The sequence below is a fragment of the Octodon degus genome, unplaced genomic scaffold (assembly GCF_000260255.1).
Source record: "Octodon degus isolate 3935 unplaced genomic scaffold, OctDeg1.0 scaffold00015, whole genome shotgun sequence".
Classification (NCBI taxonomy): Eukaryota; Metazoa; Chordata; class Mammalia; order Rodentia; family Octodontidae; genus Octodon; species Octodon degus.
In genome coordinates this window covers 8,574,131-8,601,308 of record NW_004524591.1, presented here as the reverse complement: position 1 = coordinate 8,601,308, position 27,178 = coordinate 8,574,131, and the positions used below count along the sequence as shown (strand labels likewise).

Sequence of the window (27,178 nt, the reverse complement as noted above, 5' to 3'; positions counted from 1 at the left end):
GTTCACCCTTTCCTCTGGGAATAAAAAAGCCCCATAAAATATCAAATTTAGATGGGATAGTAAAAAGTGGAAGGAAAGAGTGGAATGAAGTTAAATCTTTGATCTCCATCCAAATTCCTCTTTCTTTTACCTACAGGGCGTATTTCCATTCACATGTTACCCATGTGATCCCTGGAGTCAGAGACTAAAGCTGCTGAACTCTGAGTTATGCATACACAAAACATTCAAGTGAAGTAAAGAAATGAAATTTCTACAAAAACCATGACCTTTCCTGCAATCAAAAAGAAGCATTTCACGAATAATCTTTCAGTTCTATTACTCTGAGTTCTGTTATGTCCATTGCTACCGTACACATTAGAAACATCAGAAATGCCAGCCATGTGTAGTGAGTAATGCCAAAAGTATTATTTTCAGGTTGTGAGAGATAAAAGTCTTAGTGAACTCTCTCTCTCTCTCTCTCTCTCTCTCTCTCTCTCTCTCTCTCTCTCTGTATGTGAGTGTGTGCTTCCACTGCATTAGACTTCATGTAGCACCTTTTCAGCGCGATCACAAATTTTATGCAATGATATTTAGTTTCCCAAGAGGCCTAACAGCTCATCCTATTCATCCAAGTAGAGTTGCACAATTATTACAAAGACCTTCCTGGAAGTGTCCTAAATACAAGTACTGGTGGCTGAGGGAGCAAATAAGAAGGTATGTCCACACAGTGTGACACTCCTTGTTGGCTCAAGCAAGCACTGGATGTGGAGGTGGAACTCAGCTCACAGGAACCCTGTGTGCCTTTAGTTCAGGAAGTGTGGAGGGCGGAGTGCAAAGGTGAGATGGGACCTGGATGCCTGGGGCAAACCTGGGTCCAGGCTCAGGTTAAGGACTGGCGTTAGCTGTAGGACTCAGAGTCAGGCTTGGAAGTTGTCTCTATCATCATATTTACTACAACTGAATTCTGTAATAATTTTTTTTTAAGGCACGTTTGTCAACTTGCACTCTTTTAGGAAGTCTTGCAAGAATGAGGTGTTAATAAAACACTACCACTAATCACCACCATTACTAAAGAATCCCAAATGTAGGTTGGTGGTTTTAAAAATAATTTACTCAGCATGAAAAGAAGCTAAAAACAATAAAAAAATAAAAAATAACTTATTTTGATAACTAACTGCAGCTGAACTGATAACTATCAAGACCAAGATATTATTGAGGAAGAGAATTGGAAGAGTATATGCAATTTAAAGTCTTCTGATTATTTGCTAGAAGCAAATTTATTTTAACTATTTTGCTTCTGAAATGAGTACCAAATAAGCTGTGGAGACAGGAGTGGTTTCAGTGGTCAGTTTTAGTTTGTTTCTGATACAGTTCTTTGTCACTGTCTGAGGATCATATTTTGTAAGCATCTGTATTAGTTTACTTGAAATAAAAAGTTGCCCAAAGAAGGGGATTAAGATTAAGTTTTAGATACACAGTTAGTTACTAAATTAGGACACACCACAGGATTCATCCTTCAAAAGGACCCAGCTCAAGTGTTCGTTGCCAAATAATTTTCAGAGAACAGTGGTAGTGAAAGGAAATAGCCATAAGTAGCTTCATTTTAATTTTCTTTAAGAGAAAACTCACTTACAAAATCGAGATTAGCACGTTCATTGTAGAAAATATGGAAAATTATAGAAAAAATAAAAACAATAAAATACAAAAGCAATATAATATGATAAATGTTCTATGTGCTGGTATATTACTAAACCATTATTTAATAAATAAATCCTACAATAATTTTGTATAACAATAAATTCAGTTTCATCATAGGAGATAGTCAATTCTACTTTAGAGTATGTCGTGCTTGTTTATAGTTTCTACATAAAGCAATTATATTTTAATTTTTAAAATTGCTTTTACAAGTGTCAGCATAGTGAAAATATTTCTCATATCCTTTACAATACCATTTTACATATATTATAATATACTAGCCAATTCCACGGTTGTAGACACTGGTTAAAAGGTTGTCAATTTTATGTATTAATTACAGCTAATATCTTCATGTATAATAAAATGACGCCCATATGTGAGCACTTATTTGATTCTAGTGTTATCACATATTATTGAGGGATAGAAAGAACCTTGCTCTTCTGTTTTCTGCTGCAATATAAGACAACACATGGGGGGAAGCACACAAATGCAAAATGGGCATGAAGGGTAGCCCACACTTTTTTGTTTTGTTCTTTTGTATATACCTGTGTTTGATAATGCCTGTGGTACATAAGTGTAATATTCTTATAGAGGCTTAGAGAAATAAGACTCCTGGAAGGACTTTTTATTATGAAATCACAAATACTATTAACAGCCTCTGAGAAGTTCAGAAATGAAGAAATTCTGCTGTGGATTAAAGAGGGAATTGTCTCCAATCCACCATTTAGTTCCCATTTGCTACCCTGGCATTCTGCAGTGAAGAAGACTGGAGTCTAGAATCAGCAGCCAACTTCCCGAGAAACATACCTGCGTCGTGATCATTTGATTAGTAAAGGAATAACGACACCAAGTGATTGTGTAGACTCGACACTTCACTTCCACTTATGAATATCCTAACCTCGTTCCTCCTCGCCAGGAGGCATCCTCTGGGTCTGTCAAGAAGAGCTTCACACGCAAAACCAAAAATGCCACAGGCAGCCTCCATGCCTACACTGCCATTCAGTAGAGGTAGTAGAGTGAAGGTCAGCAGCGATGCCTTTTGAAACACAGGCATCTGGTGTCTTACAATAACTTTTATCATTGTGTAATTCTTTGTTCTGCAGCTAAAACGCTTCAGTACCGATCTCATTTATTAATAGTTAGTTTCATTTGGGTCTGAAATATTAGTACAGACTGCATTTCATATGCAACATAGTAGGGATCAAAAGAGTTGTGTATTTTGCCCCATTTAAATTTGAAATTTAATTTTGCACATCCACAGACATTTCCTACAGTTATATCCAGAAAGGATTACTGAAGAATGCATGTACAGAGAAGTCTAATTTCAAAAACTGTAGCCATTTTGCCATTTCCCCATCTAAAGCCCTTGGTCATTAAGTCAGCACGTGCTTTGGGAAAATGCAGCCGAAGTCAAGTTGAGAAGGAGCTCGAGGAGCATGTGGCAGTCTCATGTACTGAGAAGCGCTCCAGCAGGACTTCAAAGCCGAGTTTGATTGTTGCAGATGGGAGGAATGCTTTCCACAAAAATACCTTTTTAAGACTCATGGTGCTGTAATTCATATGGTAGGCACTTGTGATTCGTTCCTGATGATGTTGGGATCATTTAACTCACAAAACCATTGTCGCCACGATAAAAGCCTTTCATCTGGAGCCAAAGAGGTTTATTTCATGCAAATGAAAAATTTTCATTAAAGTATCACCTTAATAATGGACAGAGATATATATTTTCTGGTCATGCTTAAAATGTAAATTTATGAACGTATTCTGAAGATTCATTTCATGTTAAGATCTTTACTTATTTGATGTCTCAGGACTCTTTCCAAGTTCATTGAAACCGGAAATCAATTTTAGAAGAAATATGGAGATTATTATCATTAAATCTTTCAATTGGTTTATTCTAAGCAGTCCTATAAATATTACATATGTTTTAAAGCAAGTACTTTCAACTACAGTAAAAATCCTTTTGCTCTTCTAGGCAGTGATGTTCTGCAAGGTAAGTTTATATTCTCAGCGCCTTTTGAAAGCAAGTGAACACTTGCTTTGCATCCTAAACAATGGCTGAAACAATGGAATATTTTACTACCATTATTCCTGAAAAATTAAATGTATCATTAGGGACTCCCAAAAATAAAAATGGTAAGAAAGGATGATAGGCATTTTTACTGCACATCAATTCACCCAACTTTGATCCAACTACAAATCAACATTTATTAAATAAGAACTCGGTGCCATAATTCTATATGTAAATCTTACATGATGTCATTATATTTGAGCCTCAGTTTCCCTCACCCATATATATCATTAAATATCATTTATTCTACTTCACAGATTTTAAATGAATTTCTAATTATAAAAGCCACTTAAAATAATAAACACTGCACATGGAAGAAACAAAGATCGGCACATAGCAGGTGCTTGGAATTTTATTTATTTATTTAAAAACAGAGTCTCACTTTGCAGTTCAGACTTGACTCATAGTGATCCTTCTGTCTCAGCCTCCCTAATGCTGAGATTACAGGCGTGCACCACTATGCCCAGTTTCATGGTCAGCACAACAAGGCCAGGGTTCCAGGGCTAACGTAGCATACAGGACCAGGGATAGAACTCAGGACCTTGCACTTGCCAGGCAGATACTTATGCCACCAAGCTATCTCTCCAGCTGGTACTTATTTTTTAATGAAAGATTTTAATTCTGAAATTTTAAGTCTCAGAGTGAACTTGAAAATTGAGTTTCTCAATTTTTTCACAGTAAAAATGAGAAAATGAAGACATAGAGTACTGAATTATCAAGGCAAATCAACAACTGAGTTCAAACCCAAATCTTTCACAGAATTACTTTACCATTGTTCTTTGCTGCCCACTTATAGATATTAATAAGGACCTTATTTTCAGATATGATTTCCTGCTCAAAAGGAACAACTTCAGAGTTTCTAAATATCATTTTTTTTTACAAATCACTGTTTTAATGTGTTAAGTGTAAATAAACCAGAAGCATGTGCATTAAATTTGCCTTAAAATATCCAAGTACAGTATAAAACCAGTGAGGAGAAAAGAAATCCCTAGAGAATGCCTTTGGACACCACAGGCTCTTCCTTGCCGCTCCTCAGCAAAACTGATCTGAGCCAGACCTCAACTGCAACCTGATTTTTGAATCTCTGGTTTTTACTGCTGTTTTCAATAATGCATCAAACACATAGGATCTCTTCTCCCCTCGATGCTCATGCATAATCGGCCAGCAGATCTGATCCCATTACAGCAGTCTGTACTGCTCAGAAGGAACCAGCATTTCTTCAGCATAGCTCTAATAAAAGTAAGGATACACAAGGATGAATAAGATATATTTTTTGCTTCCAAGGAACTTAAATATGAGACATGTACCTAGATAAATACCACTTAACATAAAGAAATATAATTTTGAAAGTGGTAAAGCTAAAGAGATGACAAATATACATCTGCTTCCCAATTACTTAGAACATGGCAGTGGACACTTGAACATTTACAGTGTTAGACACATGTGAAGCCACCCAAGCTTCGCATTTCTGATATAGGAATGGGAATATTGGTGGGTTCGCCTGAAATAAAAACCCAATCCACAAATGGGCATTTGAGGGCTGGGGAGGTAGCTTGGTGGGCTAAACACCTGTCTGACAAGCGCAAGGACCCGGGTTCAATTCCTGGTAAGGAACGCTGTGAAGGTCCTGTGACCTCGCCACTAAAACTGGGCGTGGTAGCACACACCTGCAATCCCAGTGCTGGGGAAGCTGAGACAGGAGGATCACTCTGAGTCAGAGCTGCATAGCAAGACCTTGAACTAAATTAATGGATGAATAAATATTTTTAAATGTGCATTTGAGATATACCTCTCAGATAAATAAATACAAATGGCAAATAAATGTATTTTAAAAAGTCCAACATCATTAATTGTTCGAGAAATGCAAATGAAAACAACACTGAGATTCCATCTTACTCTAGAAAGAATGGCTACCATGAAAAAAATCAACCAATAACAAATGCTGGAGGAGCTGTAGGGAAAAAGGAACCCTTCTCCACTGTTGGTGGGAGTACAGACTGGTACAATCACTGTGGAAATCAATATGGGAATTTCTCAAATATCTAGAATTTGAGGTCCAATTCAAGTGAGCTATTCCCCTTAAGGGTTATTTCCCTAGAAAAATTAAAAGCATCACACCACAGTGACATATGTGCATTCATATTTACAGCAGCACAATTTGTAATATCTAAATCTTGGAAAAAACCCACATGCCAATCAACTGAGAAATGAATTAAGAAGTACGGGTTTTTTTTTTTCCTTTTTGGTACTAGGGATCAAACTCAGGACCTTGCACTTGCCAGGCTGGTGCTTATGCTGCTGAGCAAAAAAAATGATATAAAATTTCAAAACAAGAGAGGAGAGTAACAATGGTTACTACATTGCTTATTGCTGTCTTCAAAGTAGTTCCTCAGATTATAAGATGCATGAAAAATTGATCAAACAATATAAGCATAAGCCTTTCTTTTCAATGAATTAATATAAATCAGTAATGTAGCTATCTTAGATAGATATGTGGCTTTTTTTTTACAGTGGAGTACTGCATATCCATAAAGAATGATAAACTTGTGACTTTTATAGGTAAATGCATGCAACTCAAGACCATACTTATAAGTAAAATACACGACCACTCACTCACATGTGTAAATACTCTTTGGTATAAAATGCACGAGAGACACTGTGAAATGTAAATAAATTGTTCAAAAGGAAAAAGGATCTAGGAAGGGAAAAGGAGAAAGGAAAAGAAAAAATGCAATTCAGTCATGCTATTACTGTCTCTTAGTTTGTTAAAAAGGTTTGCGGTAGGATCAATTTGAGAAATTTTAATGGCCATATCATATACCCTGAATAACTACTTTAAAGATAACAATATTCAATGTATTAACTATTGTCATTCTCCTGTTATTTTGTCATGAAATTTTATTTTACCTTTTATCCACAAAAGATATATATATCACATTCACCCAAGTTGGGACCCACAGGGAGTAACCACGACTGCTACTGTCTCTTCCTGGCCCACTGACCTGCTTACTCATGGCTACCAAGCTCTATTAGATAAATAGGCAATATCATTTGATTGGTATAATTATTTCTGTTTATTTAGTTTTTCTCTCAGTAAACCTACCCTAGAATCTCTCAATTATGTCAACATAGGATCACATATACTTCAGTTCCAAAAAAGAGCAAGGTAGAAAATGGGACAGTTTAGGAAAGCGAAGCCTGTATTTCTAGACAGTGGTATGCTTTAAACTTAGTTCCACAAACATAAATGGTCAAGAGTTAACACTTTCAAATCTAGCACATAGTTGGATCTGAGAAGGTGCTCCGTATAGTTGCAAGAATGGATATAGAGTGAACTTGCTCTATTCAAATCTACTTGATTCCATTTTTCCTAGACACTGCGGTAGGCAGGATTCTTAGAATGACTTCAAATGACCTTTGCCTGTGTATTACCTGCTCCTTTTGGAGCGTGGGCAGCATCTGGGAATTCATAAGTTTTCCCTTCTATGAAAGACGAAGATATTTTTCAGTTGACTTTGAGTAAATCAAATGGGAGATCTGGAGCTCTGGTGACGGGAGGGGGCATAATTTAATCACATGAACCTCTCAGAAGCAAAGTTTCTCCAGCTGGTCCTCGAAGAGGAAGTCAGAGAGATTTAAAGCATAAGAAACGCTTGATGCATCACTGATGGATGGTTTGAAAATTGAGGAGACCACATGGAAGGAATTACTGGTGGCTTCTAGCCAATTAGGAGATGGGGTCCTCAGATCTCTAACTGCAAGGACTGAATTTTATGCAGCAACTTGAATAAGCTCAAAAAAAAAAAAATCTTCCTCAGAGCCTTCAAGTGAAAGAGGCAGCCTGACCAATAGCTTGCTAACACTCTTGTGAGACCAGAAGCTCAGAACTAGTGAAGTCTGCCCAGACTTGTGTCCTACAAAATTGTGAGGCTAAGAAACAATATTGTAAATTGCTAAATTTTTACACATTCCTGAATAATCAAGAGGCCTAAGAAAAATCATCATTCTGGTTTATGAGCTAAACTGAGGATATAGGGAAAGTTAAAATAATAAAGATAATTACTAAACTTACCCATTCTAAATATTTAGCTTGTGCCGAGTCCCGGGCTTTGACTAGGCTTTTCTTTCATTCAGCTCTAATGTCCACCTTGTCTTCCACTTTCTCCAGCAAGCAAACAAGAAGGAGTTAGGAAAGCTGGCTAACTTTCCCAGTGTAACTCAACTAGAAAGCAGTAGAGTCCGGACCCACTTCAAGATTTATGACTTTAGAGTGCATACCAACACACAGAAGGCATGCTTACTTTTCATTTGGAATGAGATGGAGTGGCCATTATATTTGTGTACCAAAGTTTAGTGTCTCTTAGTTTACTGTCATCTGCTCTCACTATATCCACTATGTTGAAAGTATAAGACAGGCACTTCGACAATACAAGAAAAAGTTATCCTTCCAATACAGGGGAGGTAGATTGCTGGAAGAAAATAAAGTCATGATGCATTTTCAGTTGTGATGAAACACAGCAAGCAGAACCAGTGCTGCTTGCATCCCTATAATCCTGAACCAAATCCAAAAATCTATCAGTCCCTTGTGAAGAAGAACACAAGAACACCCTTTCCAAACAAGCTGAGGTATCCGTTCTGAAGCAGAGAGACTTAGAGATTTTGGAACTTTCCTAAGCATCCAAAGACCCTGTTGAAGAAATATTGGCCACTGCAGGTGGTCACTGCAAAGATTTTCTAACTGGTGTATCAGTGATGCTATTAATGGCTAAAAACATGAAAAAGAGTAGACATTAGACCTAGAGATAGAGACACACACTAAGAGGAAGCCTGAGCCTCACTAACAGAGCAGTGAAGGCAGTCACACCAGCCATGCTGTCACCTTCAGTGACACATCAAGATTCAACTTAAATCCTTCACAGCATGGTATCTCTTGCTTTCCACTTTGGATTCAACTACTTACACATTTTGATGAACATGGATCTCAGGCATAATTCTAGTTTTCCTCCGATAAAATGTTCTGTCCATGTCTAGCTAATTCTTGCTCATGCTTTCAATTCAAATGGAACAATGTCCTAACACACTTGTGATATGTATACGTATATCTACAGGCCCTGTTAGGGTTCAGATCTAAACTATCTTCCCAAGCTTTCATATGTTGCAAAGAGATTGGACCAAGGATGCTGGACTCATGAGTAAATATATCCATGGATTTAGTAGCGGGATGCACTGTTAGGAGGGGGAGCCTTTCTGAAAGTGGGTTCCTGGGGGCATGACTTGGAGGCACATATTTTTGTCTCAGCCTCCTTCCTTCTTTTTCTGCACCTTGGCTGCCACAGGATGAGCACTTTTCCTCCTCTGGGCTGTTTCTTCCTTGGAGCCAAGCAACAAAGCACAAAGTCTTATAAAAACTGTGACCAAAAGTAAACCTCTTGGGGGCTGGGGAGATGGCTCAGTAGAATAAGCGCTTCCCTGGTAAGTGCGAGGGTCTGAGCTCTGGAAAAAAAAAAGTAAACCTCTTCTCCTTCAAGTTGTAGGTGTTGGGTATTTTGCTCTAGGGGCAAAACCAAAAGTGAGCGATACAGAAACTGGCTCCAGAGTAGTGAGATCATTGCGGTGACTGTGCTGGATTATGCAGCTCAGAAGCCATTGCAGCTGCTTTGTAGGAAGATTCAGCAAGGTCTAGAGATGTTTGCTATAGAAGTCCTAGAACACCGTGATAAAGAGCTCAACGGATAGTTCTGATTGAAGCTCAAAAGATCAGAACATTGGTGGGAATCACAGCATGAAACCCAGGGTCAGGATGTGTCTGCCAGTCAGGAACAAGGATTTCTTTGGCAGTTGGATTAGCAGTCATGTGTGGAATACTCGGATAAAAAACTTACCTGCATTCTTCTCATGTCCTGATACTTTTGCAGGAGACTGAGATTAAAGACTGTAATCTGGCAAAGGGAATTTCAAAGCAGCCCAATATGAAGGCTGTAAGATCCATAATTATTGTGGCTGCTTTCTACCAGCTTTACAGTGAGAATCTGGATGACAAGGGAAACTGAATAATTTGAAAAAATTTTCTTTTCTGGTGGCCACAAAGGAAGCATCTATAAAGTTGGGGCCGAGGACAGCTTTATTGTTGAAAATGTTAGCATTAAATGAAGCACGGTATTTTGCAGGAAGACAACAGGAAAGATGGCTTGAAGACATGTTAGGAATTGATCAAACCCCACCCTTCATAGGCTGAAGAGTGCAAAACTGTAAAGCTTTCATTTGAGAAAAGATTCTCTGTGTCCATTATTCAAGAAGAGCCTTCCAAGGAATTCATTTAATTGTTCTCAGCCAATCAGGCACTCAGCAGCTGCTACACCTATGGTCCAGGGGGCCCAGCTACTGCTCAGCTGGAAGTGCACCTCAGTGTCATCCATATGGAGTCACGGATGCGTCCATTCAGATTTCAGGAGACCAGGGAGGCCAGGTGGTGCACCCCTGAAAGGACAGTTCATGAAGGTGTGAGTGTGAAACTGAAAGTGTAGTGGAGACCTAGGAGTTGGAGATGTGAAGAACAGGGAAAATCAGCCACAAAATAGTGAGCTGAGCTTTCGCACAGGGGAAGCCATGTGAGATGTTGCTGGCAAGGCCAAGTGAGCAGGGCTGCTAAAGCCCTCTACAGCTTGTATTTCATGATGAACTTCCCTGGGTGATGAGAATGGAGTTATGAAATTTAATAATGTTTGCTCTGCAGAACTTTGGTCCCATTTCTTGCTATTTTTCCCTATTGAATCAGAAACGTACGCCTTGTGCCACTATATATTGGATATATTTAAGCTTGTTTTTCATTTTTTATAGAGGCTTGCAGCTAAAGATTCACCTTGAATCTCAAAGAAGACTTTGGAATTTGGGCCTTTTAGAAAATTTGAAACTTTAGTGACTTTTGGAGTTGGATGCATTTTTCTTAATGAGATGTACACAGCTTAGGGGGAAGAGGCCAAATGTTATGGTTTAGATCTAAAATCTAAAAGTCTTGGTTGGTTGGAAGATAACTGGGTTGTGGAACACTATTCTCATCACTGAATTCATTCATTGATGAACACAGTACCTGAATGTGCTATTAGGAAGTGGGATCTGGTTGGAAGTGGGTTACTGGGGGCAGGGTACAGAAGGGTGCGTTCCTGTCGCTAGCCCCTCACTTCTGCACAGTGAGACCCTGTACCAAATAAATAAATAAATAAATGGAAACATAACCAATGGTATAGAATAGAAGATCTAAAATAAACCTATGTACCTACAACCAAATCCCATTCTCAATAAAGGAGTCAAAAACAAACATTGGAGAGAAGATAGATTCATCAATAAAGAGTATTGGGAAAATTGGGCATCTACCAGTAGAAGACTGAAGGTAGAACCTTTTCACACACTCTGCAACAAAACCAGCTCAAATGGGCCAAAAACCTTACTATAAGACCTGAAATTTTGAAACTAGTAGAAAAAAATATAAAGGAAACAAACACACTTCAAAATACTGGTACAGGCAATGATTTCCTGAAGAGAACTCCAATAGCTCAGAAAATATTAACAAGAATTGACAAAATTTTTGCACATAACTTTTAATATTTCTGCACAACAAAGCAAGTAATCAATACAATGAAGAGATGGCCTATAGAATGTGGAAAAAATATCTTTGCCATTCACCAACTTCCAAAATAGTATACCAGTAGCTCAAGAAGTGATAGCAAGAACGGACAAATTGGATGGCAACAAATTAAAAAGCTTTTGCGGATCAGAGGCAACAACAGATTAAAGAGACAGTTTATGGAATGAGGGAAGTCTTTGATAGATATTTATCTGATGAAGATTGGAAAAAAATTCAAAAAGTGATCAGTTAAATAAAGTAAAATGAAAGGTAGGTTTGATTAACCCCAGAACCTGTCCTCTAAACCAGTGAGCTTCAAGATACTTAAATACACATTTAATGACTACAACTACAGCACCAATCTTATATGAATAATAATCATCAGATGTTAATGACCCACACTTCTTGCTCAGTCTTTAATTTACATTAATACGGATTGATTTTTTGGGGAAAAAAACTTGGATTACTCTGATTTTTTTTCAGTTTGAAAAGAATATAATCTACCAGTTCCTCCTTCACAAAAATACTCTTTGTTTCTTTTCAGACTAATCCTTTGGAGGTTGCCTGTTTGTTTTTTTGTTTGTTTTTGAGACAACATCTTGACAAGTTGCCAAAGTTGGCCTCAAACCCATAGTTCTGCTGCCCCAGGCTCCAGACTAGTGGAGTAGCTGGGCTTGCAAACATGTTCCACTACACCTGGCTCTAGGCTTCCAGCTCAACTTCAGCATTGCAGTGACCTGTGACAGCACTCCCCAAAATCATCTCAGACAATCATGGTCATGACATTTGTAACTGATCATTGCCAAGACAATTTACCCATGAGTTTTCCTTCTCATTATTGTGGTTACTTCATTTATTTTTCTTAAAAAAATTGATATTTTCAACCACCATTACCTGACCTATGATAACAAAAGTAATTTCGTCTTGAAAACACAAACAAACAACAAAACCTTATGATTCATTTTCATTTCATATAATCCTTCCAAACAGATGATAATTCACTTTTGAAATTCTGGGTAAATGTTGGTTAAAGGATAATAAAAGTTTGTTGAATAGTAGAAAACCTTTTTTTCCTCTCTCTTGAAAGAGAATAGGGACATATGTCTCATTGCCAGAAATATTTCTTGGAATTGCATTTCCCAAATGACCTAGGTTTTTAATTTCAAGACAAAAATACCTGATTTTAAAAGATAAGTGTCTACCCTCTGGGCAAAACTGATGATTTCTTATTTTTCTTGCCATAAAAGGAGGCTCAAGAACCTTCCAAATTATAGGTTTCAAGCAACCATTTAATTTAGATTAAATTAGACAGCAATTGTATGTTAAATAAATATGAAATGGCTCTAGATATATTTGTTAAAGATTAAGAATTCTGTAATACATAGGCTTCTATTACACATTTGTTATTGCTGATTTCTAAAATAAATCACCACTTAATTGAAATACTTAAAGAATATTTGCAAAGAAAAGCATAGTATTTAGCAAACCTCATGAGAATGTCATAAGCCCAATTGGGCAGTTGTTCTAAAATAAAAAAAGGGGACCAGTCTCCAACGTCATGGCAAAAATTTTTCCAAGTAAGCATGGTCAGAAACCTACACAATCTTTACAAATGCTTCAGGCTGCCAATATGGACAAAATACAGGCTTCACTTCAAATATTAATTATGAAAATGCCTTTTCTGTTTTAGGCTATTGCCACTTCAAAAATCTTTAGATGGAAATAAAGATATATTTAAAGAGCTTCCTCATACACACACTAGCATCTCAATATAACTATCACCTTTTGAAGGGGAATGTTAAATGTTCCAGAGTATATTACATCATGAACATCTTCCCTGTTTTTCTAGGTTAGAAGTGTGGGCCATGAAGAAGATTCAATAGAGGTGTTGGAACTTAAGCAACAGGTTTTTTTTTGTTTGTTTGTTTTTTTTTTGTCAAGTGAGATCCAATTTCCAACTTATATTGCATAAAGAATTCCAAAACCTTCTTACTGGCAAAAACAAAGTTTTGCAGTATTGTTGTCAGACATTTGAGGAACTGAAAGATGAGGATCATAGACCTAAGTTTTGAGACACTAAGTAGAGTCTAGAATCAGGACAGGTACAATAACACTAAAGAGAAATTTCCAGGACTTTGGAACCAGTGTGGGCTGCACCAGAATAAATGATGAAGCATAACCTGCTGGCTGTTCTACAGTCATTAGAAGAGCGAGGTCATGGACATCTTTCAACAAGAGTCTGTAATGAGATTAGGCAACTGAATTTAAACCAAGATGCTCCCAGATGCACTAGGCTGGGAGTCAAGCTGGATACATCAGGGACATGCAGCTGTTGCTCTATTGCTTCTCCCCTGGAGTGTCATTCAGATTTTCTGAAAAGAGCTAATATTTCATGATCTGGATATTAATGGATGAGCCCAGAAGATGAAAATATGTAGGAATTTTATTAAGGTTTTGTCGTCAACATTTATTTAACCCAATCACAAGTGTGATACTTAGAAAAAAAAAGTAACTAAGTGGTTTAAATGCTAACTAAAATGGATTACAAAAGAAATTCAAAATTACAACTAAAGAATATGGCTTTTATCATAAGCAACACACCTCGAAAGAGTTGCATAACTCATCATCATAATTTTCAATTTCAAATTCATTAAAGAGAAATTACTGCTCTTAAGAGACACCCAGATGTCCTCCACCAGCTGCCTAAATGATCCCAAGACATTTATCAATTGTTATTTCCTAAAAATTGCTAGCTTCTAGAAAAGACTACTTAGACTTCTTCATGAAGCATCAGTAACAGAACAAGTAACAATGATTCTGAATTTATGTAGTATAAATCATCAATTATAAAGGATATTACCAACTAAATTCTAGGATTATTGACTTGCTAGATCACTGAATCTGCCAATTCTTTTTTTTCTGAGTTCTTAATATTTATTGTTCAGAAAAATTGTCAACATCTACTGGTTTTTGGTATACAGTCTAAAATAAAACAACGGAAACAGATTCCATATGAACTACAATGAAAATACCAGTAGCACTCCACAATAATAATAATCTTCACTTCAGGTATCACAGGTAAGGCAGTCTTCACACATGACAAGAACATATTCCATCTTACAATGACAACTTATTTGTTTAGTTTCTCTGGACCTTTTTGTAGGCACACTTGACATCTTGTTTCTTTTGCTGTTGTGTCAGTTAACAGCAACAAAAAAAATCACTAAAATGAAGTACTACATTTTTTATATGTATTGCATGTTTAGCCATATTAAAAAGTGGATTTACTATGACACCTCACTAGCTGAACAGGAAGCATGCATGGTCTGCTGTACTTAGCAGGGATCTCTCATGGTAACTGCAGGAATGTAAAAGACTTACAGAAAAGTGATTGGTCAAGATATGGAATGGAAGTGTATGCACTTTGAGAGGCAAAGATAATGATTTCAATTTAAACATTTATTTTGGAACTGCCGTCAAGTCTTTATTTATGTTGTAATAGATGGAGTGACACTGTGAACAGAATTGTTGCTCCCATCTCCAAAGTTAATCAGAATATGACATTTAACAGTTGGTTTACTGATTTCCAGTTTATATTGCATTTGCTCACAGGGCCTGCCAATTATTATCTGTAGGTTTTTGTCTCTTTGAGAGCAAAAAATGGGTGAATTGTTAAATTAGCATTTCTTAAAGGGAGGTTAAACTTTGGCAATCACAATCATGAGACGTTTGTTAAAATGCAAAGATCTGAGCCTCTTCCGAGAGTAAGTTTGGATATAAATCACCTGGCCTTACTCCAGACTTCATTTAAAGTAAGTCCTTCAATATTTAGCTATTAAATTTTTTTCTGCCATAAACATGGGTATGCGTGTGTCACTGTAGTATGATATCTTTAACTTTTTCAGAAAGATACCTAAAAAGGAAAAAGCTGGGTCAACTAGAATTCCTAGTTTTAATGTTTTGAGGAATCTCCATATTATTTCCTGAGTGGGTTGTACTAGTTTATGTTCTCACCAACAATGTAGAAGATTTCTTTTTCCCCAAGAGCTCACCAGCATTTGATATTATTTAATTTCTTGATTATGGCCATTCTTTCTAGGGTAAAATGGAATCTTCTTGGGGGTTTTGTTTGTTTTGTGGAGTTTTTTTTTATATATTTTAGTAAGGGTCTACAGGGTCTCACTATGTAGATTGGATTCATAGTGATCTGCCTGTGTTCAGCCTCCTAAAGAGCTGGGATTATAGGCATGCACCACCATGCCCAGTCTCAATCACTGTCTCTGGAGGTGGGGCTGGCATGGCATGCTGGGGATCGAACCCGGGCCACTGCATCTGCATAAGCAGGTGCTTTAATCCACTGAGCTCTTTGGCTGGCCCTTCTTCCTGTTGTGTTTGTTGTTGTTGTGTTTTTTTTTTTTTTTTTTTCGGAACCAGGGATTGAACTCAGGCCCTTGTGCTTGCCAGGGAAGCGCTTATTCCACTGAGCCATCTCCCTGGCCCCTTCCTGTTGTTTTAAATGGCATCTTTCTTGTATTGTAAACATGTACTATTTAAAGAATGTCCCTCTACTGAGATTACAGTCTTTTCTCTGGGATTCTTGGATATTTATTGAGTTGTAAAGGACACCTGGCTACAAAATTTGAAGACCCATTCACATATACTATTTGGGTTTACCCATTTATATTGTTTGAACCATTTTGGTAGTCAATAATTAAAGCATCTGAGTATTAAAGTTTCTGCTACACAGCAGAAACCCCTGCACTTGGAAGATTGAAGCAGGAGGACCACCACAATTTCAAGACCAGTCTGGGCTGCATAGTGAGTTCTGTCTCAAAAACAAATAAACAAAAAGCAAACCACTTAAACCCACTAGGAATAAAAAATCCCTCAAACAAAACAGATCTAGGTTTATTTCTCATCAAGATAAATAGGTACTACAATAAAAATAATAGGGTGCCATTAATCTTGATATATCACCTTCACTGGACTAAGAAATATCTAGCTGGCAGGGGAGATACCATGATCATGAGGGTGGTTTTCCCAGGGTGAGGCTTATCCATTGCACTCTGGATGTGCTGACCCCTGTGATTTCCCCAAATGCAGGAAACTTGTCTGCATAATTTGTGGTAGTGGGGGACTGCGTTCACGCTTTCCCCTAAAAAAAAAGAAAAAGAAAAAAAAAAAAAGAAAAGAAATATCTAGCAGATTAGGAAAGCATGCTCCTGGATATATTTAGGTGTGTCACTGAAGTGTGACACTGGATTCTATATGTAGCCTCTCATCCATTCCTGTCTGGTACCCTTCCCCTGCTCAGCTACCTAACCACCACCAACTGGGCAGCTTTGCTTCTCCGCATCTCTCCCTGAAGATGTTTCTATCTGGGAACCAGGCTGAAAATATGAACCAACAAAACCCTCCCTCCTTTAAATTGTGTTATGTATTATGTCTAGCAATGGCAATGTTAACTAATACAGAAAACTGGTGCCAGAAAAATAGGGCCCTTACTGACATTGTATTTGACCATACGACTTAAAAGTCATTGGCACTGCCTTCTGGGAGGAGTTTGGAAAAGTTTGGGTGTGCTGACTAGAGAAGTCTTGGAAAACCTTAAGAGGATCTTGGTGGGTGATTCTAGTCAGAGTTAAAAAGCCCAGAAGCTTAATAGGAATGTGGATAGTAAAGGCCATGCTCAGGAGGTTTCACAGGGAAAATGATTCCACTGGCAGTTGGACCAGACATGGTGTTTGTTACAATTTGTCTACATTTTGCCCAGGTCCTGAGACTTCACAGGAGACTGAAATAAAGGCAACTCAACGTTCTGGCTTTGTTTTGGGAACTTCTGGCCACATTTCATGTGATTTATAGGTAGAATCTAGGACAAGCCAATAAAATTTAAATTTGTACCCAAAAGAGACCACAGGCAAAGATGGAGCCAAAAGAAGTATGAGTGTTGAAGATATTAGCACAATTAAGAGGAAAGCAAATACTTTGTACAAAGATGAGAAGAAAGATACTTTGAGGAGATCTTAGAAATCACCAAGATATCACATACCACAGGTTTAGGAGTACAAAAGAGAGGTCCTGAGATTCCTGTTCTGGAAGGACTCCCTAGGGATTTAGTCCTTTGATGTCTTAGTCACTTTCTTTGTTGTGGAGACAAAATACCCAACATCCTCAAATTAAAGGAGCAAGGTTTGTTTTGGCTCACAGTCTTTTAGAAGTTTCAGTCTATAGTTAGCTGGCTCCCAGGTGGAAAGGCATGGTGGAAGGGTTTAGAGAGGAAAGATGTTCACATCAAAAAGAGAGGGGAGGAGAAGAGTGGGGTAGGGTGATATGCCCTTCTAGGTCTCACTACTGGTGACCCATTTCTTCCTATCAGAACTTGTCTGCTTAAAGAAATTCAGCAATAGTGTTACCATAATCCAATCACTTTTCAAAGACCCTGCCTTCAAGGCATGAAATTTTGCAGGGGCAGGGGATAGAATATCTAGATACAAGCCATAATACTTGGCATTGAGATTCATTTCAGCCATAACCATCTAGGAACTCAAAGTCCACTGCAGCCAAAGTCCAACGGGTCTTGGCAACTGTTCCCTCTGACAACAGACCTCAGTGTTGTCTACACAGCACTGACTTTACCAGCATGCCAAATGCAAGGGTTGTGGAGTCAGGGAGACTTCCACCAAATTTCGCAGGAAGGCCTGGGAGGTCAAGCCAATAGCAGCATGGACAGTGCATGAAGCTGTAAGAATGAAGCCGAACATGGGGAAAAGGCTGCAGGAAGTCAGAGCTGCCACGACTATGGAACACAGAATATCTGCTGAGGAAAAGTACAGGCCGAGAGTGGAGCCAGCCCAGGGTGAGTTGTGTTTTGCACCCAGGTGAACCTTATGGCAGGGCTGCACAAAAACTCTGGAGCTTACATCTCAGCACCCATGTGCCCCACTGCCACATATGGAGCTATGGGGCTCAGTGTTTGCTCTGCTGGGTCTCAGTCTTGCTCTGCTCTGATTCTATTTCCCTATTTCTCCCTTTTGGAATGGGAATGTTCACCCTGTGTCATTATCCTTTGGGATTATGTAACTTGTTTTTGATTCTTATGGGGTCACAGCTAAGAACTTGAATTTCAAATTAAACTTGGATTTGGACTTCTGAAAAATATTGGAAGTTTTGAGGATTTGGGGAGGTGATTATTTTGTTTCCCAGTGGGTAGAATTATAAAATTGTCATTGATTTTATATGGAGATTAAGTTTTGTTTTAGGAGATATGTTTGGATATCAAGTTGAAAAGAAGTGGTTTGTGACTGTTCTTCCTGATATGTAAGTTTCTTTGGATTAGGAGATGTTTACTTGATTAATTAAACAGGAGCCTAGGTGTGTCTGGGTGGGCTCCAGAGACAGGGCTTCGGGTACTGTATATGGTCATTCATCCACGCCTCTCGCACTCTCCCTAAGTGCTTCCTGGCTTTATGAGCTGAGCAGCTTTGCTCCTCCTAGTCCTTTCTCCAACCTGCTTCTTCCTTGGAGCCACTGGATCACAGACTGAAAGTAGGAACCGATGACACCTCTCCTCCTTTAAGTTCTGGATGTCAGGTGTTGGGCTCAACAGGACAGCTGGCTGATGTTAAGTGCTTTAGGGGTGCAGCTCGGCCCTTATCTGTAATCATAGGAGTAGGACAATTTCCATATCCACTCCTTCCCCTTCTGTGTGCCAGCCTCTCTTCTATGTGCTGCATTCTCTCTTGTTCCTATGAAATCTGCTCTCAAGGGGGGTTTGATACAGAGAATTATGTACCTGGGTTGTCATTATAGGTAGCCTTTAGATTTCAGGGCTTCACTCCAATATTCCAATGTTAATACTTGTAATAAAATCTGTCAGATGCATAGTTGCATGTGCATTTTAGAATAATAAAAGGCTTTTTATTCTATTATGAGGATTTGTCCAGTGGAACTGGTTCTCACAAAATGCAATCTTAAAGGAAAGTACTCATATTTAAGACCACCTATTATGGCTAATCCTATGAGGCATTATAAAGAGCAAAATGCCAGCTTGAAGAGAACCCTCCACTAACAGTAAATAAATAGCTTAAGTTATCATGCTAATGGCTGTGTCCTTGGAAACTGATATAGAAGTGGGCTTCTGATTTTATGTTTTTGAAGATAATACATTTTCCTCTAAGGTCATTAAATTTTCTTTTACGAGGTCTTGAAATTAATCTTAATTTACTTTATAACTGAAGGAGTAACTGAGAAATGTTTTCTTTGCTGTGTTTGTCTATTACCTGCTACTTAAAAAGCAAACTTGACTTAAATAATATGTAAAGCAGATTAAACAAGAAGCATTCAGGCTAGGTTGTGTCATCTAAAGAACTAAATTTGAAAACACAGCGTTCTTAACAGAAAACAATTTTTCAAGCCCTTGTGATTAAAATAAAGCTTGCTCATAGTAGAATTCTGCTTATTGTTAACTGCCATCATTCAACACACACGGAAAGGCAAATGCTTTGGCCTCATTATTTTATTTTGTTGATTCAATCAGTGTTGTTTCTAGTTGAAACAAAGGAGGTGGTGACAATTTTAAGGATGCACGGCCCAACAATCATGCTCTGTGTGAAGATATTTTCCAAGAACATATTATTCCTTTAGTGAAAGAGAAACAGATAACAAACCTAAAAAGATAAACACACAGTTATTCTGTGGCTTAGCTCAGGAGTAGCTTTCAATGATGGTCTCAGAAAAGCCTGGAATTCTTATGTCTATTCTTAACATAGTGAGAAAAACTGTAAATCATTATATAAATATCTCAGTGAAATATATCAACCTATAGACTATCTCTTAAGTGATATTATTCCTAACATGTTATCTCCTTTGTTCTTTGGGACACTGCTCTCCACTGCCCTCTTGCCATCACACTCTCAGCATTCTCCTTTCCCATTTCTGAGCAACAACGTGAGGACCCTCAAGCTTCTGTCACCCTAACTCCACTCCCCCACAATGTACTCTCCATGAACATTTTCACTGGAATAGCTATATTGACTCTCACTAAGCCAAAAACTGAAATCTCTCTTTCCTACCCTCTTTTTCTAACTCTTCTCTTCGATCACAAGTGGTCAATAAGGTATTTCTTTCTATATCCTCTTCCTCCAAGACAGCATGTAGAAAGATTATCCCTTGTCCAATTTTTCAGTTTCTCCTTCTGATGACCTTACTTTGGCCAATAGTTCATATAGTTTGTAAAACTTAGACATTTGCAAATAATAATGAAGAGATTGTTCAAGGTAATAATCACCAAACTTAAACTTGTTGGCTGGTAAAGTTCCTATATGCTACTACTGTCAAACTGACTTTGAATAGGAAAGTGCCCTAGGAAAGAAGATAGATTGTGGAGTATAAATTCTATCTGTCTAGTCTTATTAAGACATGCTCTTGTTAATTATTCTTTTTTTGTGTGTGGAACTGGGGATTGAACTCAGGTCCTTGTGCTTGCCAAGGAATCACTTATTCCACTGAGCCATCTCCCCAACCCTCTTTTTTTTTTTTTTTTTTCCAGCAGGAATCAAACTCATGACCTCGTACTTGTCAGGCAGGCGCTTGTGCCACTGAGTTATCTCCCTGGCTCTTGTTAATTGTACTTAATTAAGACATGCTTCTCATTTTTTTTGATTTGCCATTTCTTCTTGTATAAACTGGGGATAACACAGCAAGATCTGAGGTATGGAGAATACACACAAAACCATACTTATTAACCACTATGCAGGACATAGTAAAGGCAGTAAACTGGTTCTCACTGGAGAACCAATTCTTTCTGTTCTCTTTCTCTCATTTGCTCATCTCTGACTCATCACTCAAGAGCCATTTCTGCTCATACTACATTCAGAAAAATTTCTCAGATAGCCCTACATTTTGTTGGCAAAATTATTTTAACCAGAAACTGTCTTTTCTAACATGAATGTATCGTATGATTCTATTATGTCAGTTGTATGATTCTGAAAGAAGAGCTCTACAGTCCCATTCTTGGCACGTCAGTCAGGAAGCCAGGGTATTTACAGTGTATTTACTGAAAAGGAACCATTCAGCTTCCTCACGTTCATGGCCAGAGGGCCATGTTTGATTGCACAAAGCCCACGCTTGAATCCGATTTTATCTTCATGACTGACTGCAGACATCGTGACAGGCTTTGGGCAGGCACAGCAGCGTTTTGGCATCATCTGCACTCTTTCCCAAAGCAAGTATGAAGACTTCATACGCACAGACTTTGTGAGCATTTCCGCTCACTTTTACTATTTTCTCTTCATACAGGCAGCCAGAACTTCTAAGTGGAAACTGAATAGTATTGTCTCTATTTGGCCACGCTATACTCTCAGAATGTGACTTAACATGAACAAAACGTGGTCTCTACTGCACACTCAGAAGAGCCTCTCAGAGTCCGGAAATAAACATTTTGGGGATGTTCTGCAGGCCAGATGTGCAGACTGCAAGATGGCATTGGGGGAGAGAAAAGAATGAATGCAAGCCCATTAAACTTAGGATATTCCCAAAGCAGCTTGCTTTTCTCTGCAAAACTATGGCAAGAAACACTTTACTCATGATTGCTGTATGTCCGTGCCTTCTAGCTGTTGGCTAGTATCAATTAAAGGAGGCAACCAGAGAGAAGTTTCAGAGACATGGCTCTGATAGGCAGGTAGCCCATCGATGGGTGGGTTTCTCTGTGGAGCCCAGTATTTCTCTGTCTTCCTCATTAGCAACAGCACAGAACTCACCAAAATTCACCCACATTTTACTGGCTGTATTTTCTTAAGGAAAACCAAAAAGTGCTTTCACTTTCTCATTTTAAAACTAAGAAAATGTTACAGATAATATCAAAGTCCCTTTGTATAGACCATTGTAATCACTCCAGATTCATATGTACCCCCACAAAACAGATCTCTTGAGGTCTAATTCTAATTATTCTCTTCAGTGCTCTGAGAAATGGCTGCCAAATTGCTGGCTAGTGACCAGCATCTCCTATTCATGCTATGCACTTTCAAACTCAAACCATCTCTGGGCCTTTCTTTGTTCTTTGAGATGCCTGTTTCCATCATCCTAAGAAATGCAAGAACAGTCAGATGCAGGTGTGTAAGCACAGCCTAACAGCTAAGGTTCTTCGTCTTTCTCTTTCTCTCACTTTCTTTCTTTCTTTCTTTCTTTCTTTCTTTCTTTCTTTCTTTCTTTCTGTTTTTTCATTCATTCATTCATTCATTCATTCATTCATTCATTCTTTTTTTTTTGAGTAAGTATCTGTTTCTAGGTGCAGAAAGTCACAAAGGCTGATCCTGAAGCTCTGACATCCACTCTAGCTCTCTGAAATTCGCTCTGAAGTCCATGGGAATCCTGTACTCTATAGGGCCAGGCCCATAATTACTAAATGAGGAAATATGCAAGGGAGCAGAATTATAAAGTTAACAAAGGGGTAAAAAAAAACCCCAAAACTTTAATACAGAAAAAGTGATTCTGTTGTTGTTGTTGTTGTTGTTATTGGAAAAAAGGGAAGCTTAAACAGTACATTTATTTCATTTTAATTTCTGGGCTGTCAGACATCAACTCTGAAGCTCTGATTTGGAACACATGCGAGGCTCCTTTGAAGTTTTGGCTGCTTTTTTTTTAAACAATGGCAGAAAGATATAAAGAAATTAAACTTCAACATAATCATAAAACAGAACTTCTCGATTCTGATTTACAAATTGTCATTCTTTCATTTCTTTCAAGGCTTCCTTTTCAAAGCCTTGTTGTGCCACAGAACTTTTTACATTTTTTTCTCTTTAAGTTCAATCCTCATCCATTATTTTCCCTGCAAAATGAGGCATTCTGCTTTCATTTCATTCATCTAAAAAATAGTTTATTGTGGTTTTCTGAAGACAAGAAAGGAACAGGAAAATCCAGAGCAATTTACTAAATAGAATCTTTTTGATAAAAGCCATAGGAATACAGAGGTTAGTTCCTAAATTGCCCAATTCTTTTTGCATAAAGACATAATCTACCTTAAAGTTTTAGGCAGCTCAAAGAAAGAAAAAAGTGTCTATCTGGTTTTATGCTGTAATTAAAGATGATCGTTCTAAAAGATTTCAAGGATCCTTAATAAAAACGGCACATTTAAAATTTGGCCTGACAAATGTCACATTTGAAAAATACATAACTCCCTCCCCAAATACATGTGTATAAACACATGCAAATTGAGTAATGTTTTTAGTCAATGCTATAACATTTATTTAAACAAGTTACATAAAACTTTTGTGATTCAACAACTCCTTTTAGATCTAAACATACATACGAACAGGCTGAAAAAACATCTCAGTCCCCCAAGTCATCTTTTTTCATTTTATATTTTTGTCAATAATTTCTTCTACATTTTATAATATGAAATATTTTGATATTTATATCCTTTTGAAATACTGCTATATTTCATTCAACCCATTTGCATATTTATATCAAAACTTCTACAGTAGTCTTTCTTCTTTGCATCTTTAGTGATCAGAATTTCAAAAATTGGGGTTAGCCGGTTAGCTCAGCAGATTAAAGTGCCTGCTTAGGCAGACCCAGGAACTGGGGTTCGATTCTCCAGGGTGCCCTGTTGGCCCCGCCCCCAGGACGCTCTGAGAGGGAGATTGAGACTGGGTGTGGTGGTGCCCACCTGTAATCCCAGCACCTGGAATGCTGAAAACAGGAGGATCGTTACGAGTTCGATCTACGTAGTGAGACCTTGTAGACCCTCTACTAAATGAATAAATAAACCTTCAAAACTTTAAAAATTGTATTGTTCGTCCAATGCACTGACCTTCATTACACCTACAGCGACTATTTGTTTTTGTGTTTTGCTTTGTTTTGTTTTTGGGGAGAGTATTGGAAATTGAACTCAGTACCTCAGGCTTTGCTTTGACTTTCAAATCTGCATATCAAAAGGAAATGGGAAATGGAAATAACTATTTAAATAACCATTTTCACAAGAATTATGCTGAGACCAACTCATGCTGGTATATGAAAACTGATGCTGTTAAATTTTCAGTAATTTTGTGAGCCAGCTATTGTTAAACATTAAGTTTTATAAGCTTACAAGTTATGCTTTAAAATGTATGAGATACTCAAAATTCATCAGTTATTGTTTTGCCACAGTTGCTATTACTTGTGTGAGGGGGTTATTTACATTTATTATATCCACACATTAGGAACACCAGTGGTGGTTTACTATGGCACCTTCCTTCTGAACTTGGCTCAGTGTCGTCCATATCGGTCACCTAAAATTGGTCCAATGGTGTCTTCATCCATCTGCGGTGCAGTAACAAAATTCCATACATTATGTAGCTTATAGGCAACAGAAAGTCACAAATCTGGAAGTTGGGAAATCCAAGAGCAAGATGCTAGAAGTTTCAGTACCAGGTGTGGGCCCTCTTTCTGGCTGCTAGGTGGTCTCTTCTTACCATGGTTCACACAGTGACAGGGGCAAAGCAGCTCTTTGCAGTCTCTTGAGAACACTCATCCTGTTCATGAGGACTCTACTATGCTTATGCTCATTCATCTTCTAAAAAATCCACAACAACTTTTCAACATTGAAACCATAGTAATGGGAATATTTTGTCTGTTTTTTTGTCATAGAACATTTTTTTTTTCTTTTGCAGTACTAGCAATTAAATCTAACTCCTTCTAAATGCTTGGCAAATGCTCTATCACTGAGCTATATCCCTAGCAGTTTTAACATTTTGAGAAAGGTCTTGCTAAGTTGTGCAGTCTGGCCTTGATTTTGTGATCTCCTGCCTTGTTACTAGCTGTGATGATGGGCTAGCAAAGAGCAATGTGTTAAAACCTTCGCTACAGAAGTAGCTGCATGAATAAGCCATGTACTACTTGACATCTTCACGTGAATCATTTAAAAGTGCTAATTTACAGGAGTTATGGTTTATTTTATCTTAGGTATTTTAAATAAGAACTGGAAGATAGAACTTATTTTTAAAATTTTTTTGGGGGGATACTGTATGGGAGAATTAGAATATAGAGGACTGTTTCTACTTGCATACAGCCTGAAACTATTCATACCATTCTTTTTTATTTTAAAGATAATTTAAAAAACAAAAAGTGATACAAGATTCCAACCTGCTCTAGGCACAGCATGTAAATGGGACTGCCTGTGGCCCTCCGGGTCCTCACTCCAGCCAGAACTCAGGCCTCGCATGTGAGAGGAACTTCCTCCATCAGACAAGCCCGGTGTGGAACCCTGTGGCAGAACTCCCTGAAAAGAAGCTAGAGGCAAGACCTACCCAGCTGATCCAGGAGCAGAACATCTTGCCAGAGTGGCACAGAGGGTTCACATCCAAGGGCTGCAACAGGAGGAAGTGGAGCCAAACCCAAGCCACATCCACCTGGATGAGTTTGAACTTTATAGATTCAGTTCTGGTGCTAAGGTAATAAATCTACCAAAGCTCTACACCAAAGGTCAGAAGACAGTGCTATACAAAATGATAAAGAGAAGAATCAAAATACATTATCAGGGCCAGAATCCATCCAGAACAAGTGCAGGAGACAATATAATAGAAGAAATTGGAAAAACACACCTGAACTCCCTGAAATAATAGCGTCTGAAGTAAAGAAACAACTGAAGAAAGGTGTAGAGGAAATCATATCAGAAATAATTTCTGAAGTAATAAAAAGAAAAGGTTAATATAATGAAAAAAGTACAAAATGTTTCTAAAGAAGATACTGATTAAAAAATAGAGGAGAATAGAAAAATGATGGAATCCTTGAATGAACAATATAGGAAAGAAATAGAATGCATGAAGCAGATTCAAAGTGATATACAAGAAATTAAAACCTCAATCACAAGCTGGCAAAACCACTTGAATGAAAGTGAAAGCAGACTTTAAGACCTTGAAGACACCATTGTAGCTAGTGAAAAGGTAAGAAAAGATCTCTTAAAAACAATGAGAATGCAGGAAAAAATGATCCAACATCTGAAAGATGAACAACGTAAGACTAATAGGCATCAATGAGAAAGAAGGAGTCAACACAAATGATATAAAAAGAATACGGGCAGAAGTAATAGGAGAAAACTTCCCAAATATGGGGCAACAATCTGACATTCAGGTAAGTGAAGCATATAGAATTCCAAATAACATCAACCCAATTAAAACTACACCCAGACATATAATAATCGAGATCCCAGAAATTCAGCACAGGAACAGTGTACTAAAAGCTGTTAGAGAAAAGAAATTGATCATATTTAAAGGAAAACGCATCAGAATAACAGCAGATTTCTCTTTATAAACTATCAAATCAAGAAGAGCATGGAGCAAAGTAACTCCAGTCTTGCATAAAACAAATTCAAAACCAGACTGATACACCTGAAAAACTTTCTTTCAAGTTTAATAAAGTTGTGGAAATCTTCTATGACCAAGAACAACTAAAGAAATTCATGATGACAAAGCCAACCCTACACAGAAAAGATATTCTAGAGAGGGATCAAAATGACCACAACTCCATGAAGGAGAATGAAAAGAACCCACCAAATAGGGCAGACAATTAAACACAGGAGAAAAAGAGGCATACAACAGCAGTCTTTCAATTATTCTTTTGTATACAGCTGCAAAATATTTCCATCAGCACACTCTACAAATGGACTTCTCCTGCACCCTATGGGTCATGATTCTGTCTGGGTCTACAGGGTGGATATCAAGGAAATAGCAGTAGCTCAGTCCCACAAGTGACACCTGGCCCCCAGTAAGCATCATGGACACTGTCCACATCCATCACATACTAGAACTTTGGGCAATATCCTATCCCCAAACTGT

The 27,178-nt window shown here is 37.9% G+C and overlaps 1 protein-coding gene and 1 non-coding gene across 17 annotated transcripts in view; one reads left to right on the top strand and one right to left on the bottom strand.

Annotated features, from left to right (window-relative positions):
• Hdac9 (histone deacetylase 9) overlaps positions 1–27,178 on the bottom strand; it is a 604,989-nt gene that overhangs the window by 65,262 nt on the left and 512,549 nt on the right. The window contains exon 23 of one of the 16 annotated variants that reach the window (XM_023709818.1): positions 22,697–22,766. The exons of the other annotated variants lie outside the window; for them this stretch is intronic. Within the exon in view, the coding sequence (XP_023565586.1) occupies positions 22,744–22,766 (23 nt within the window). The 3' untranslated portion in view covers positions 22,697–22,743. Of the gene's footprint in view, positions 1–22,696; positions 22,767–27,178 lie in introns of those variants that run through there. 16 annotated transcript variants of the gene reach the window in all.
• On the top strand, positions 16,361–16,524 carry LOC111815411. The gene has a single exon (XR_002820102.1). It is a non-coding gene; the product is annotated as a U1 spliceosomal RNA (small nuclear RNA).